The 12189-nt window shown below is 41.2% G+C and overlaps 1 protein-coding gene across 4 annotated transcripts in view; it reads right to left on the bottom strand.

Moving 5' to 3' along the window:
• The window catches only part of CDK8 (cyclin dependent kinase 8), a 150784-nt gene extending 146758 nt beyond the window's left edge, over nucleotides 1-4026 (bottom strand). For all 4 annotated transcript variants that reach the window (XM_005585519.4, XM_005585520.4, XM_065533083.1 and 1 more), the window contains exon 1: nucleotides 3386-4026. In XM_005585519.4, the coding sequence (XP_005585576.1) occupies nucleotides 3386-3513 (128 nt within the window). In that variant the 5' untranslated portion in view covers nucleotides 3514-4026. The remainder of the gene's footprint in view (nucleotides 1-3385) is intronic.
• Between the last annotated feature and the right edge of the window lie 8163 nt (nucleotides 4027-12189).

Below are 12189 nucleotides of genomic sequence, written 5' to 3'. Positions count from 1 at the left end.
GCTGTGTACTCATGGGTAAATTTGCTTAACCTTTCTAAGCCTCAGTTTCCTCACCTGGAAAACTGAAAAATAACAGTATTGACTTGATGTACTTCTTGTGAGGATTAAATAGATGATGAATGTAAAGTGCTTTACTCAGGACCTGAAACTTACTCAGTAATTTAGCTGTTATTGCCATTATCACTGCCTACTAATCATCTCTGGGCTCTCAACAAATGTGCCCCAAAGAAGGTTGGCAGTATATTTCTCTCTCTCTCTCTCTCTCACTCACACACACAAACACACACTCATTCCTTACTCGTAATTATCTATTCTTTGGAACATAGATTATAACAGATTAAAAACCCTATTAAGAAATTTCCTTTTGTTTTTCTTTTTTGAAGAAAAATATCTTATCCCAAATTGATATTTTAAATTATCCAAACATCCGGTGCAAATATTGAAAGTCTAGAATTGAAAAACACAAATTGTTTTCTGTCTTCTAATGCTTTCCTACTCTTTAAAACAAAATTAGTTTTGGTTGCCTAAATTCTGCAAAGACGAGATACAATCAACCCAGAAAGAAAATGAACCCCCCTGATTCCCACTGAGTACCCTTTAAGTGTTCAGACACAAAGGACACTATCTCATTTATGGCGACACTAGTGAGAAGAAATTAATCCCAGGATGTATTGTGTATGTCTTTAAACTCTATTATAATCTGAAATTCACACAGTAATAAAAGGTCCCTTTTCCCTACCATGCAATCATGCCTCAAGTAAGTCAAAAAATGAATCTTTCAAGCTATTTTATTTCCTAAAACTTAATAATTTAAGCAGCTAACTCCTCTGGTCTAAATTATTTTACCAATTGTTCATGTTCTATGCTCACTGGGGCAACTGAAAGGATACAACGTTTACATACATTCATTTCAATAGTCAAATATGTCTAAACCAAGCTTATTTGTGTTATTTCCTTTTATAGAAATTCTCAGGTTCTCCTTGAAGGTGTTACCGTCTGAGTTCCTAGAGAACAAATCTCAGCTGCAGAATATATAATGTAATTTGAAAGTAAATCAATACTAGAAACAAATTATTTGATCATCATCTTATTATAAAAGATTAAACAGCCACAAATTTTATTTTACCAGGACTAAAATGCATTAAATTACATTTCACTGACATAAGATCAAAAGAACCTCATAAATAGTATGCGATATTTTACCAGAGTGAGGTTACAAAAAAGAAGTCAAACTGAAAAATCCCTGTAATTTTAAAACTCTCCAAAACTATCTCTAAAAGATAGTAATTTTAAAACTCTCTTGACATTTGATCCATTAAAAACAGAAGTTCATCACATAAAGAGAATCATTAAAGACTGATGGAAAACAAACGCCAAGGATTACAAATAATAAGCTCTTTTTTCCAAAATGCAATGTTACTTTTCAGCTGTCACGGATGACTAAGAATGTCCATACATTATACCTTCAACTATCTTTAAATTCAAAGATATTGAAATTATTCTTTCAAATTATTCTTAACAACCTAAATTAAAACCGGACCATGGAGATATAAAATATTTGCTTAAGTACCTCCTGCCAATACACAGTATTAGTTTTCTAATAAAAGTACAACGTTAAAACAAATATGCATATTTTATTAGCTTAAGTTCATAGTTTTTGAAAACAGAAGCGGCTTCTCTCACACAGATTAAAAATAATGCAAAGGCGCTAGAATTTTATATAACATGACAGTGTGGTCAAATGCACTGTAATGTCTAATCTCATGGGATTGGGGATTTTATGAATATGCCCAAAATTACATAATACTGGGGGAAGGAGAGATGGTTTAAAGCTTTTGAGAAATATTGTATGGTAAGTTATCAAACATAATTTTTAAAATATATGTCATTACAGAGTAAAACTTCAACAATAAGTCTAATTAGACATCAACAGAGTCAGCAGTATCTCCAGACGCTGATTTCTCCAGTGCTAAAAAGTACTTTTAAATACGTGCGGCGCCCAGAGTATCAAGTTTTCAAATCCAAATCCCTACCTTCTGCCGATCTGTTCCACTTTATTGTGGCATAAAAGCACTAAAATACATATTCCAAATTAATGAGAACTCTTATCTTCCTCGTAGAGTCCATTGTAAACACTTTTAGAAAGATATTTCAGTAAATCTAAGAAAAATGTTGAATAAATACACACTTTCCTTTCCAACATCCAGAATACTAAAGTATTTATAAATATGCGCCCCCCTCCCCCACACTAGGGAACTTCAGCTTTATGAATTTTTTTTCGTGCTAATGTAGTCTGAACATACTCTCCTAATCTGAAATTTTAAGTGATTAAACATCATATAGCAGGTAACTAAACTGGAATGTTCCAGTAAAGCTACTTCGTTTCTAATAAAATCCAAAGATTATATAATAAGCTTTGACTTTTCAATAATTTTCTATTCTGTCAAAGGCAACAGAGACAACATCCATTTTACAAGAAAACATGGAGTTAATAAAATATATATTATTCCCCCCCACTAAGAACTGCCTTCTCTTTTGTCAATATTACAAGACATTCATCTACTGACAAAGAGAAAAAAACGAACAATTCACTTGCCTGTTAAGAAACTAAATTGGAAGCATTACCACTCATAGGTTTAATTAAGTTGTTACTAGGGAAGAATATTTAAAGCAAAGGGATTATTTAAAGTTCACTGCCAGCCGCTAAATTTGGGGGAAACAGCCTCAACGAGATAGTCCCTATGTCACTTGTCTTCTTCCCCACCACCCACCCTGCACCAAACCCCCATTGTTCTATGTAAAAATTCACAGCTAATAATATCTAAATAGCAACTGCAACATGTATGGTGCAGATGATCCGTATGGGGAACTCTCTCCAGAACTACATTCACTCGCTGCCTTCCTTCCCTCAAATAAAATACAAATTTGATAAAAAATCGATCACAAACTGGTGGGGGAAAGGATCACAGCCTTCCTTCTAGACCGATGGATGACACTCCCGAGGCGGGTGAGGAAATCCCCAGAAGGTTACCATAATAAATCGACCAAGGAAAAAAAAACAAACAGAAACATTTCACCCGGCGTTTTAGAACGCATTTTTTCATAAATCAGCTTTGAAATCCTTGAAAAGTATATAGCCCACGGTGCAGAGGCTCCTCTTCCCTCTTAGCACCGAAGCACAACACAGATGCGGCACGCAGGATTTCTTGTGGCTTTGGATCCCTTGTACACCACTTCCTCCCCAAACCTTGCTGGCGGAGCCAGAGGCCGGCGTCGAGGAAGTCAGAGCCCGGCACCCCGGCGGCCCGCTCTCCCTCCGGGCTACCTGCCTCGGCCTGCGGGAGCGCCGCCCAGCGCGGACACCGGCCCAGACGCACACACTCACCCATCTTTCCTCTTGGCTTTGTAGACGTGACCATAAGTGCCTCGGCCAACTTTGCAGCCCTCGTATTCAAACAGGTCCTCGACCCGCTCCCGCTCGCTGCTCAGCTTCACTTTAAAGTCATAGTCCATTGTCACAGCCTCCGAGGCCGGAGAGCTGGGTCGGGGGGCCGGGGGGCAGGGGTGGGGACCGGGGAAGCACGGGCAGCCGCAGCCCCCGGGAACCCGCCCGCTCTACGCCCGCCGGCCGCAGCACCAGCCCGACTGATGCGGCAAGAGCAGGAGGAGGCCCCGCGAAAGCGCCGGGGACATCCAGGGGGGCAGCGGGGCAGAGGCCGGCCGGGGGTGGAGGAACGGGGAGGATCCCCCGGCGAAGCAGAGCCGAGGGACGAGGGCTGGGGGTGGGGAGCGGTGTCTCTGCCCTTGTCCCCGCGGGCTCCCTGGGCGCCGGCTCCGCCGCTCTCTCCGGTCGCGCGTTCTGCTCCTGCTGCGGCGGGAGCGGCGGGGCGGCCAGGCGGGCTCTCGTCCTCTCACACGCGCACTCACGCCTCACGCGCTCACACACACGCTCACACTCACTCACTCACTCACTCTCCCATACACTCAAACAGAAAGGCAGCGCCGCACAACAGCCGGTACCTCCTCAAAGAGAGGAGGAGGGAGGGCACTCGCGGAACACGGCCGCGGCTGTCGCAAAAACGTCGCGAAGCCTCGGGCTGCCTCCGAACCACCCTCCAACCCGCTCCCGCGGTGGCTGGCCGCCCCTGCTGGCGCTGGCACCCTGAGGACCGTGTGGAGGGAGCAGGGGAGCCGCTGCCCAAAGCTGCCGCAAAACGCAACACGTGGGACCAGCCCCAGCGGTGGCCGGTTCCGAGACTACAATACCCAGAATGCATAGGCCGCCGCCGCTGCCGCCTCTTCTACGACTCCGCCCCACATGGTGGGAATATGGGAGCGTTGCATGTTGGGACTCGTAGTCTAGGGTGAAATTCGTTTCAATCACTTGGGGAAAATTTATTTTTATTTTTATTTTTATTTTTATAGCGATCTAACTAGAGTCTGATTCCAGCCATAAACTTGACCAAAGAGATGCACGTGGGAAGGAGAGTAGCTTTAGAAACACATTTTGTGCCACTCTGAACTCCAGATGTTAAAGGCCACTGTCATCTATAAAAGCGGATATATTTGTAAACAGCTCGCGGGCCAGCAGTTGGGGTACTCTTGGTGTTCACAATCTGATAAGGGCTGCACAATGATGTCAACATACTGACATTACAAGCTCCAGTAAAAGTGAATCAATGACTACTGTCCAAGCTACTTCTAAACATTGTTACTCTTGTGACAGATGACCATCCAACCTTTCCTGTCCATTTATAGGAAGTATTGAGTACAGTACAGCCTTCTGCGATGCTCCCCATAAGAACACCAGTTTCTAGCTATGATTACAGAAAGGATCTAAATCCATGGGAACTAGTTTGTTAATAATTTTGCGGTAGCAGTATGTCCTGCTTCAGGAGTCCTGCTTCAAGATTGATACTAATCTATCATTTTATCTTATCCCTCTTATTTGTCTGTTTTTAATTTTTGGTTTCCAATTGTTACCATTTCCACTAAAGCTCCCCACTTCCCAAAGGGAACTTTGCACTTTTAATGTGAACTTTTTAACACTTTTTTTCCACCTTTCCTGTGTTATTTATCAAATTCCGTTTCATCTTTTATTTCCTCTCCCTTGCTAGATCCTAAGTTGTTATAGGAAGTCATATTTGCATCTTCCATAAAACCTAGTGTCATGCCTTGATAATGATGCACAGTAAACACTTGTTAAATTAATGAATGAATAAACATGTTTATCTCAAAAAAAATCCATATGCATATGATGATGATGAAGATACCATCTTGTGAAAAAACCTCCAAAGGGCTTTCTCTTACATAATTTTTCCTTGGGGAAAATTAGCGACTTCAGCACTGTGTAAAATTAAATTGTTTTTACCTAGCATACTATATAAGTATTTAGTATTTTCGTATACTGGGTTTGAATCCTGTATTATCATTTATTAGTGTGTTCTTGGAGCCTAGAATTTTTTCTTTGCTAAGTGCAAAGCACAAAACACATGTAAGCTTTCATTAATGGCATATTACTTGTTTCCATTCAGTGATGTAAATTGGGTGACTCTGGCAGAACTGCTCCTTTGCATCCTTAAAGAATTACATCTTTCTAAATACGGATTTAAAAGATTCTTCCTTAGACAGTGTATTTTGTATTTTTTGAGGAATGTGTCTTTTGTGCACGTATTTACTCATAGATCTTGAGAAATCAAGCTACCACACCAGAGGAAAAGTTGTGAAGAGGCCGAGGACTCGGCTTGGCCCTACACTGTATCGGGTTCCCCTTCCCCCACCTCCCGTACCAATTATACACGCTATCCTGGGACACTGAAGGTCTCAGACCTTTTTATGTGTGTGTGTGTTTTTGTTTTGAGACAGGGTCTGGCTGTGTCACCCAGGCTGGAGTGCAGTGATGCGATCATGGCTTACTGCAACCTTGAACTCCTCGGCTCAAGCAATTCTCCTGCCCAGCCTCCTGAGTAGCTGGGACTACAGGCGTGTGCCACTGCACCCAGCTAATTTTTTTTTTTTTTTTTTTTTTTTTAGAGGCGGAGTCTCACTCTGTTGCCCAGGCTGGTCTTTAACTCCTGGGTTCAAGTGATCCTCCTGTCTCAACCTCCCAAAATGCTGGGATTACAGGTGTGAGCCACATACCCAGCCTCAGACTTTTAAAAATGTACTTTTGTACACTGTTTTGGCTGGCTTCACTCTGGGTGAAGGTGAACTCTCCCTGAAGGAATTGAGTGTCCTCACTGTCAACTGAGTATCCTGAATGTCAATCCTGACTGTCGGTCTTGTCCTGGGGCAGGAAAAGAAGCTAACCTGGACTAGGGGAGAGTAAGGTCTGCTTTTCTCTTTGAAGCCAGGGTGAGAGTCAGAGGCCTAGACTATAGGTTGGAGAAATATGGTGGTAGGAGGTAAGCTGACCCTGTAAAATGGTATCAGGATGGGGAGCTGAGGAAGAAATAGCCACTAACGGCCCTTTATAGGAGAGCATGGCTAATGCTAGAACAGTAGCATCCAATATTCAGTTTTAAGTATCTCCTTTTGTGTGTGGTAATTCCCTGCTGCCACCCCCAAGCTATCAGCCTGGTCTTAGCTGTAAAGCTTATGTGCGTGCTTGCAGGAAAGAGAGAGGCAGCAGCCAGGGACTCAATTATGCAGGATGGAAAATGGCCTACAGAGCCAAAGCAATGAGCTAGGAAGGGTTTGTAGCACTTACGACTACTATTGCAAAAACTTAAGGAGTAGAACCTGCATGGAATCAACTTCCTAGAAATCATGAGATGGAGGTTCAGAATTGTTGTTTGAATGAACTGAGCATATCAGGGACACGGAGTTGTAATTTCAGTTTGATTTTCAACCCCAGATTATACTGATATCCCATATCTCTTTGCTCTGTCATGACCTCTCCAGTGATATTCTAGAGCCTAGGACCCTCTTTGGTGCATGTTCTAAACAATGCACAAATAATGCCTATGCTTCTCTGCATAAAATGTGGTTTGATTTACATTTTATATTTAACATCGCCAGTGTTAACTTGCCTCCCAAAAGCCAGTCCCACATTTCAACTACCTCCTATACTACCTAAGGGGATATTCTACTGTCATCTCAAACAAAACTTCTGAAACTGAACATACCATTCTATCCCCTGAATCTCTCAATTCCTGTGATTAGTGATGCCAGTAAATAGTCATTTGGTTGTTTACTGCCAACTCCATTCATTTATGCCTTCATTACCTACACAATGTGCTTCATACTCATGCCAAATATGCTGTCCGGTTCTTAAGGACTAAGAAGCTTCCTCATACCATCTCTGACCTTTACAGTCCTACCCATCCCCCAAGTGCCTAATTTGGTCATGAAGCCTTTCCCAGTTCTTGCAACTAGATATGACCCTTCTTTACCATGAACCTCTACCCCAGCCCTGGCACTATTGCACTTTATTTGTAACTCGTTATAGCTACTTTGTATTTTAATCATTTATTTTACGTGATTAAAAAAATCTGCCCCTTAATAAATTTAATGACTAAGTTTCTGCCTTAATCCTCTCTATATCCCCTATAGTGCCAAGCACACATTGTTTGCAGAATTATATTTCATTAGAATGTGTTTAATTGGATTGATTTCAATAAATGTTGAAATGGACATTAATAATAATAAAGGTGGAGGACAGTCATTTTAAAACATTTAGTACCTTGCCTCAGTCTTGCCTCTAAAAAGGGCTTTTTATAACTGCAAAAGGACTGAGTGCTTCATGATATATTAATGCAAAAGCCCAAGTGGCTCTTATAGTTAACCACTGCAGTCTCTACAACTTTGAGTTCCACTTTCTCACTCATAACGCATGCTTTCAGTGGACAGCAAGTAACCTCTCATTCTACAGATGGCATGTTCATCCTGCACATATTAACCATCTACGTGTGAGCACAGTGTTCGACACAAGGAAGAACAAGTTAGATTAATCAATCACAGAGCCTTTTTAAAATTTTTCTTTTTTTTTCACTCTGTCTTTCTGGCCTGATTTTTTTAACATTTTCAAAGAAACTATAGATGCAAAAACCTTCCTTACTAACTCTGCAAGCATCCAGAACATAATTTAGACCTTAGAAATAACCAGAATATTAAAAAAAATACTTTCAAAAATATCTTACTTTTCTCCCCTTTACCATGTGGGTGTCATTTGCCTTTGTGGACTCATCTCCTCCACACAACGGGAAACATGACCACCAATAGTTGCTGAATTTTGCATCAGACAATGGCTATCATTAGTGAAGAATTGACTGTTTCTCAGTTCTAGTTCTAAAAATCCCAAGAAGGGCTCTAGTATGGCTGAGTCAGGCCCATCCTAGGTCCACTAAGTATAGGCACAGGGACAGGACCATGCAAGAATATAAGCGCTCCTTTATTAGGGGGCATGAGGGAGATGGGGGTAGGGAATTCACAGGGAGGAGAATGCCCCAAGTATTATAAAGGAAATAAAGCAGGACAATGTGATAGAAAGTGGGACTAAGAGGAAATTCCTTTAGACTGGTAGATGGTCAAGGGTTCTCTAAGGAGACAATGCTTAAGCAGAGACCTGAATGTTGAGAAACAAAATCTGCTGTGGATGAGGGAACAGAGTAGCCCAGGCAGATTAAACAGACAGCAAGTGCAAAGGCCAAAGCTGGGAATGAAGGAACAGAAAGATGATAAGAATATAATGAGTAAGAGGGGAAACTGTGTGAGGTGAAGACAGAGAGGTAGACAGGGACCAGCAGGTTATAAGGAGGGGAGTGACCAGATGTGATTTATGCTTTAAAAAGAATATCCTGGTGCTATGTGAAGAATTAATTGTAGAAGGCAAGGCAGATGGATGGATGGTGAGATAGATAGATAGATAGATAGATAGATAGATAGATAGATAGATAGTTAAATGGATGGATGGATAGATGGGTGAATAGATGAATGAATGGATGCATAATGGATATATAGATGTTGAATAGATAATAGATGGATGGATGGATGGATGGATGAATGATAGATGGGTGAATGGATGGATGGATGGGTGAATGGATGAATGGATAGGGAAGGATGGAGATAGATGGATGGATGGATGGATAGATAGATAGATGGATAGATAGATAGTTAAACAGATGGATAGATAGATGGGTGAATAGATGAATGAATGGATACATAATGGATATATAGATGGTTGAATAGATAATGGATGGATGGATGGATGGATGATAGATGGGTGAATGGACGGATGGATGGGTGAATGGATGAATTGATAGGGAAGGATGGAGATGGTTGGATAGATAGATAGATAGATAGATAGATAGATAGATAGATAGATAGATAGAGGTGGAGACAGAGATTTATGGAACACGCTGATCAGTTGGATGGGAAGTAAAGAAAAAGAAGTAATTAAGATGACTCCTGAGGATGTTGCCACTTACTGAGATGGGGAAGGCTGAGAGTAACAAGTTTAGATGAAAAAAGTAAGTTCGATTTTGGACATGTCAAACATGAGATGCCTCAGAAATCCAAGTGAACATATCTGGTGGGCAGGTAGATGTGGGAGTCTGAAGCTCAAGGGAAAGAGCAGGGCTGGAGAATCACCAGCTATAAGAGTTGGTTAGATTGCCTGCAAAATAAATATGTTACAGCGAGAAAGAACAAGTCCCTGAGGACCTCCAACATTCAAGGACTGAATATAGGAGAAAAGGCCAGAGGGTTATTTGGAAATCAGGGAATATGAAATCACAAAAGCCAAAGGAAGAACATGTTTTGCGAAGGAGGGATGGGCAATAGCACCGAATGCTGCCAAGAAGTCCAGCAAGATAAAGATTGCAGTGTTAAACGTATCACAGTTTCTCAACCTGTTTGAAAATGGCTTCCCTGCTAAGGAGAATGTTTAGATTGTTTTTCTGTCTGCCCCGCATGAAATGTTAATTTTACAGATATAGTGTATCTGTTTGTGTACTGTAGCATGTTGGAGGACTGCATACCATTTTAGTGTCTTTTTTTTTTTTTTTTTTTTTTGAGCCCTTAAGAATCAGATTTTGCCCCTTAGTAAGTGATATTGTCCCACTGAGAATGCATGATTCATTGATACATAAATGATTTTGGACAGTAAAAACAGTAGTTGTGGCAGTGAAGCGGGGGTGGAAGCCAATCTGCATTGGATTGAAGAGTGAGTTTGCAGTAAGGAAACAGAACCAGAAATATAGTTACATTTATAGCAGAAAGGTTGAGAGAACTGCCCTGTAATCTAGCCTCTGCACTCGAACCTGCCGCTAACAAGGCAAGCGCTTTATTTGTGTCTCAGTTTCCTTCTTCATCTGTAAAAGTGGAATAATAGTAACTACCTCAAAAGGTTGTTGGAAGGGTTAAGAGAGTTGATAGCAATATATGTAAAGTATTTAGAATTGTGCCTGGTGTTAATACATGGTATATGTTCTAAGTTAGCCGTTATTCTTATGAATGACGATATTAGCTGTAAAACGGAGATGAAAGATAGGACCTGCTGGATGTAGTTCCTTATCAAAGAGGGGACTATCACAGGAGGTGAATGTGAAGTAGAAAGAAACATTAGTCAGGAGAGACTGGAGGTATTTCACTGCTGATTAAATGGAACCACTTGCAAGAAGATACTGAGAACAATAGTTCTGTATCTCTAAAATAGGGAGAGAGAATGGTCCCGGGGCATAGGTGAAAGCATTGCTCTTAAGCAGGAAGAGACACATCTCTTCCATGGCTAACAAACAGAAAGAAGAAAAGGATAGCAATCTTTATCACATATCTATTTCTGCCCTACACACAATGTCCAAAGACAGTGATATAAAACAACAATTTGCAATTTCTCATGATTCAGTAGGTTGGCTGGACTCAGCCAAGTGTTTCTGCTGGTCTCATCTGACATTACTCACATGGCTGTAAGTAGTTGCTAGACCGGGGCTGAGGGGTCTAAGATGACCTCATATGTATGTCTGTGGCCTTGGTGCTAGCTCTCGGCTGGGCCTCTCTCTGAACTTGGTTTTTCCTCATTCAGTAGTCAAGCTCAGACTTTCTTATCTGGTACTGACATGCTTTAAAAGGGCAAAGATAAAAGCCATAAGGTCTCTTGAGGTCTGGGCTCTGGAACTCACACATCACTTCCACCATATCTTAGTTAAAGCAAGTCACAAGACCAGCCCAGATTCAAGGAATGGGCAAATAGACTCCACTTCTTGATAGTAAGAAGTGCAAAATATTGTGGCCATGTTTTTCTCTGTCTCCCAAACATGGATGCATATAAATCTGTAGATCTGGTAAACATTGAAGCAGTTCCCTTTCAAATGGCTTTAGTTTTCCCTGTAAAGTAGAAAAGCTCACCTGCTGTGAAGCAGGGGAAGGAGTGGAAAGAGAGAAAGCAATGATTGCATATCTGAAAAGGCTGCCGGTTTAAAATAGTGCTTGAGCAGAATGGGAGAGATAGCTGGCCGGATGTCATCAGAGGACTTCTAGCCAACGTATGGGGCCCATTTGCAGGTGCAGCCATGCGTTTATATCAATATCCATTTGCCTTGTTGTGTGATTTTCATCACTAGTACTCAACAGCTCAGGTGGAGGCTGGGCAAAGACAGACGCTGGATTCATCCAGGGTTGGGGCCTTGCCAGCTGGGTATGATGAAAAGAAAATCAGGGGAGGGAGGTTAGGATCGTTGGCAGGAGAGTAGTTAAAATGACAGACCATGACACTGAAGTTGAGTAGGGAATGAAATGGGGACAGGATTTCCCCTTTTACCTTGTAATACTAGCTTGAAAATGTTTACCTTTTTGCAAGATAATTTTAAAAAATAACCTCATTCCTTGCTTCCTTAAGATTGGTAGCAATACACTTTCATCAAATACATACTAAGACAGCTGAAGTAATAATGCAAGTGATAGGTTTAAAATGATTTCTCCTTTTCTGGACTAGTAGATTCCTATTACTTTGACTGTTAAGGGCATCCCTGACTGAAATCTCTGAGATTTGTTGTTGGTGAATTCCATCCTCACATTCTGTAAGTATTAAGGAGAAGTTACCTCTTTAAAATGATATTTAGTACTATAATTTTGTGCTTTTTTTCGCTAGTGGACACCTTTTTAAAAATAAACGTACCACTTTATATTTTTCAGTTCATAATATATTTTGCTACACAAGCGTGTAGCAACTAATCTATAGGAGCACAGTTC

Source organism: Macaca fascicularis, chromosome 17 (genome assembly GCF_037993035.2).
Source record: "Macaca fascicularis isolate 582-1 chromosome 17, T2T-MFA8v1.1".
Lineage (NCBI taxonomy): Eukaryota > Metazoa > Chordata > Mammalia > Primates > Cercopithecidae > Macaca > Macaca fascicularis.
Note: the sequence above shows the minus strand (reverse complement) of the source record. Positions and strands in the feature narration are given on the sequence as shown.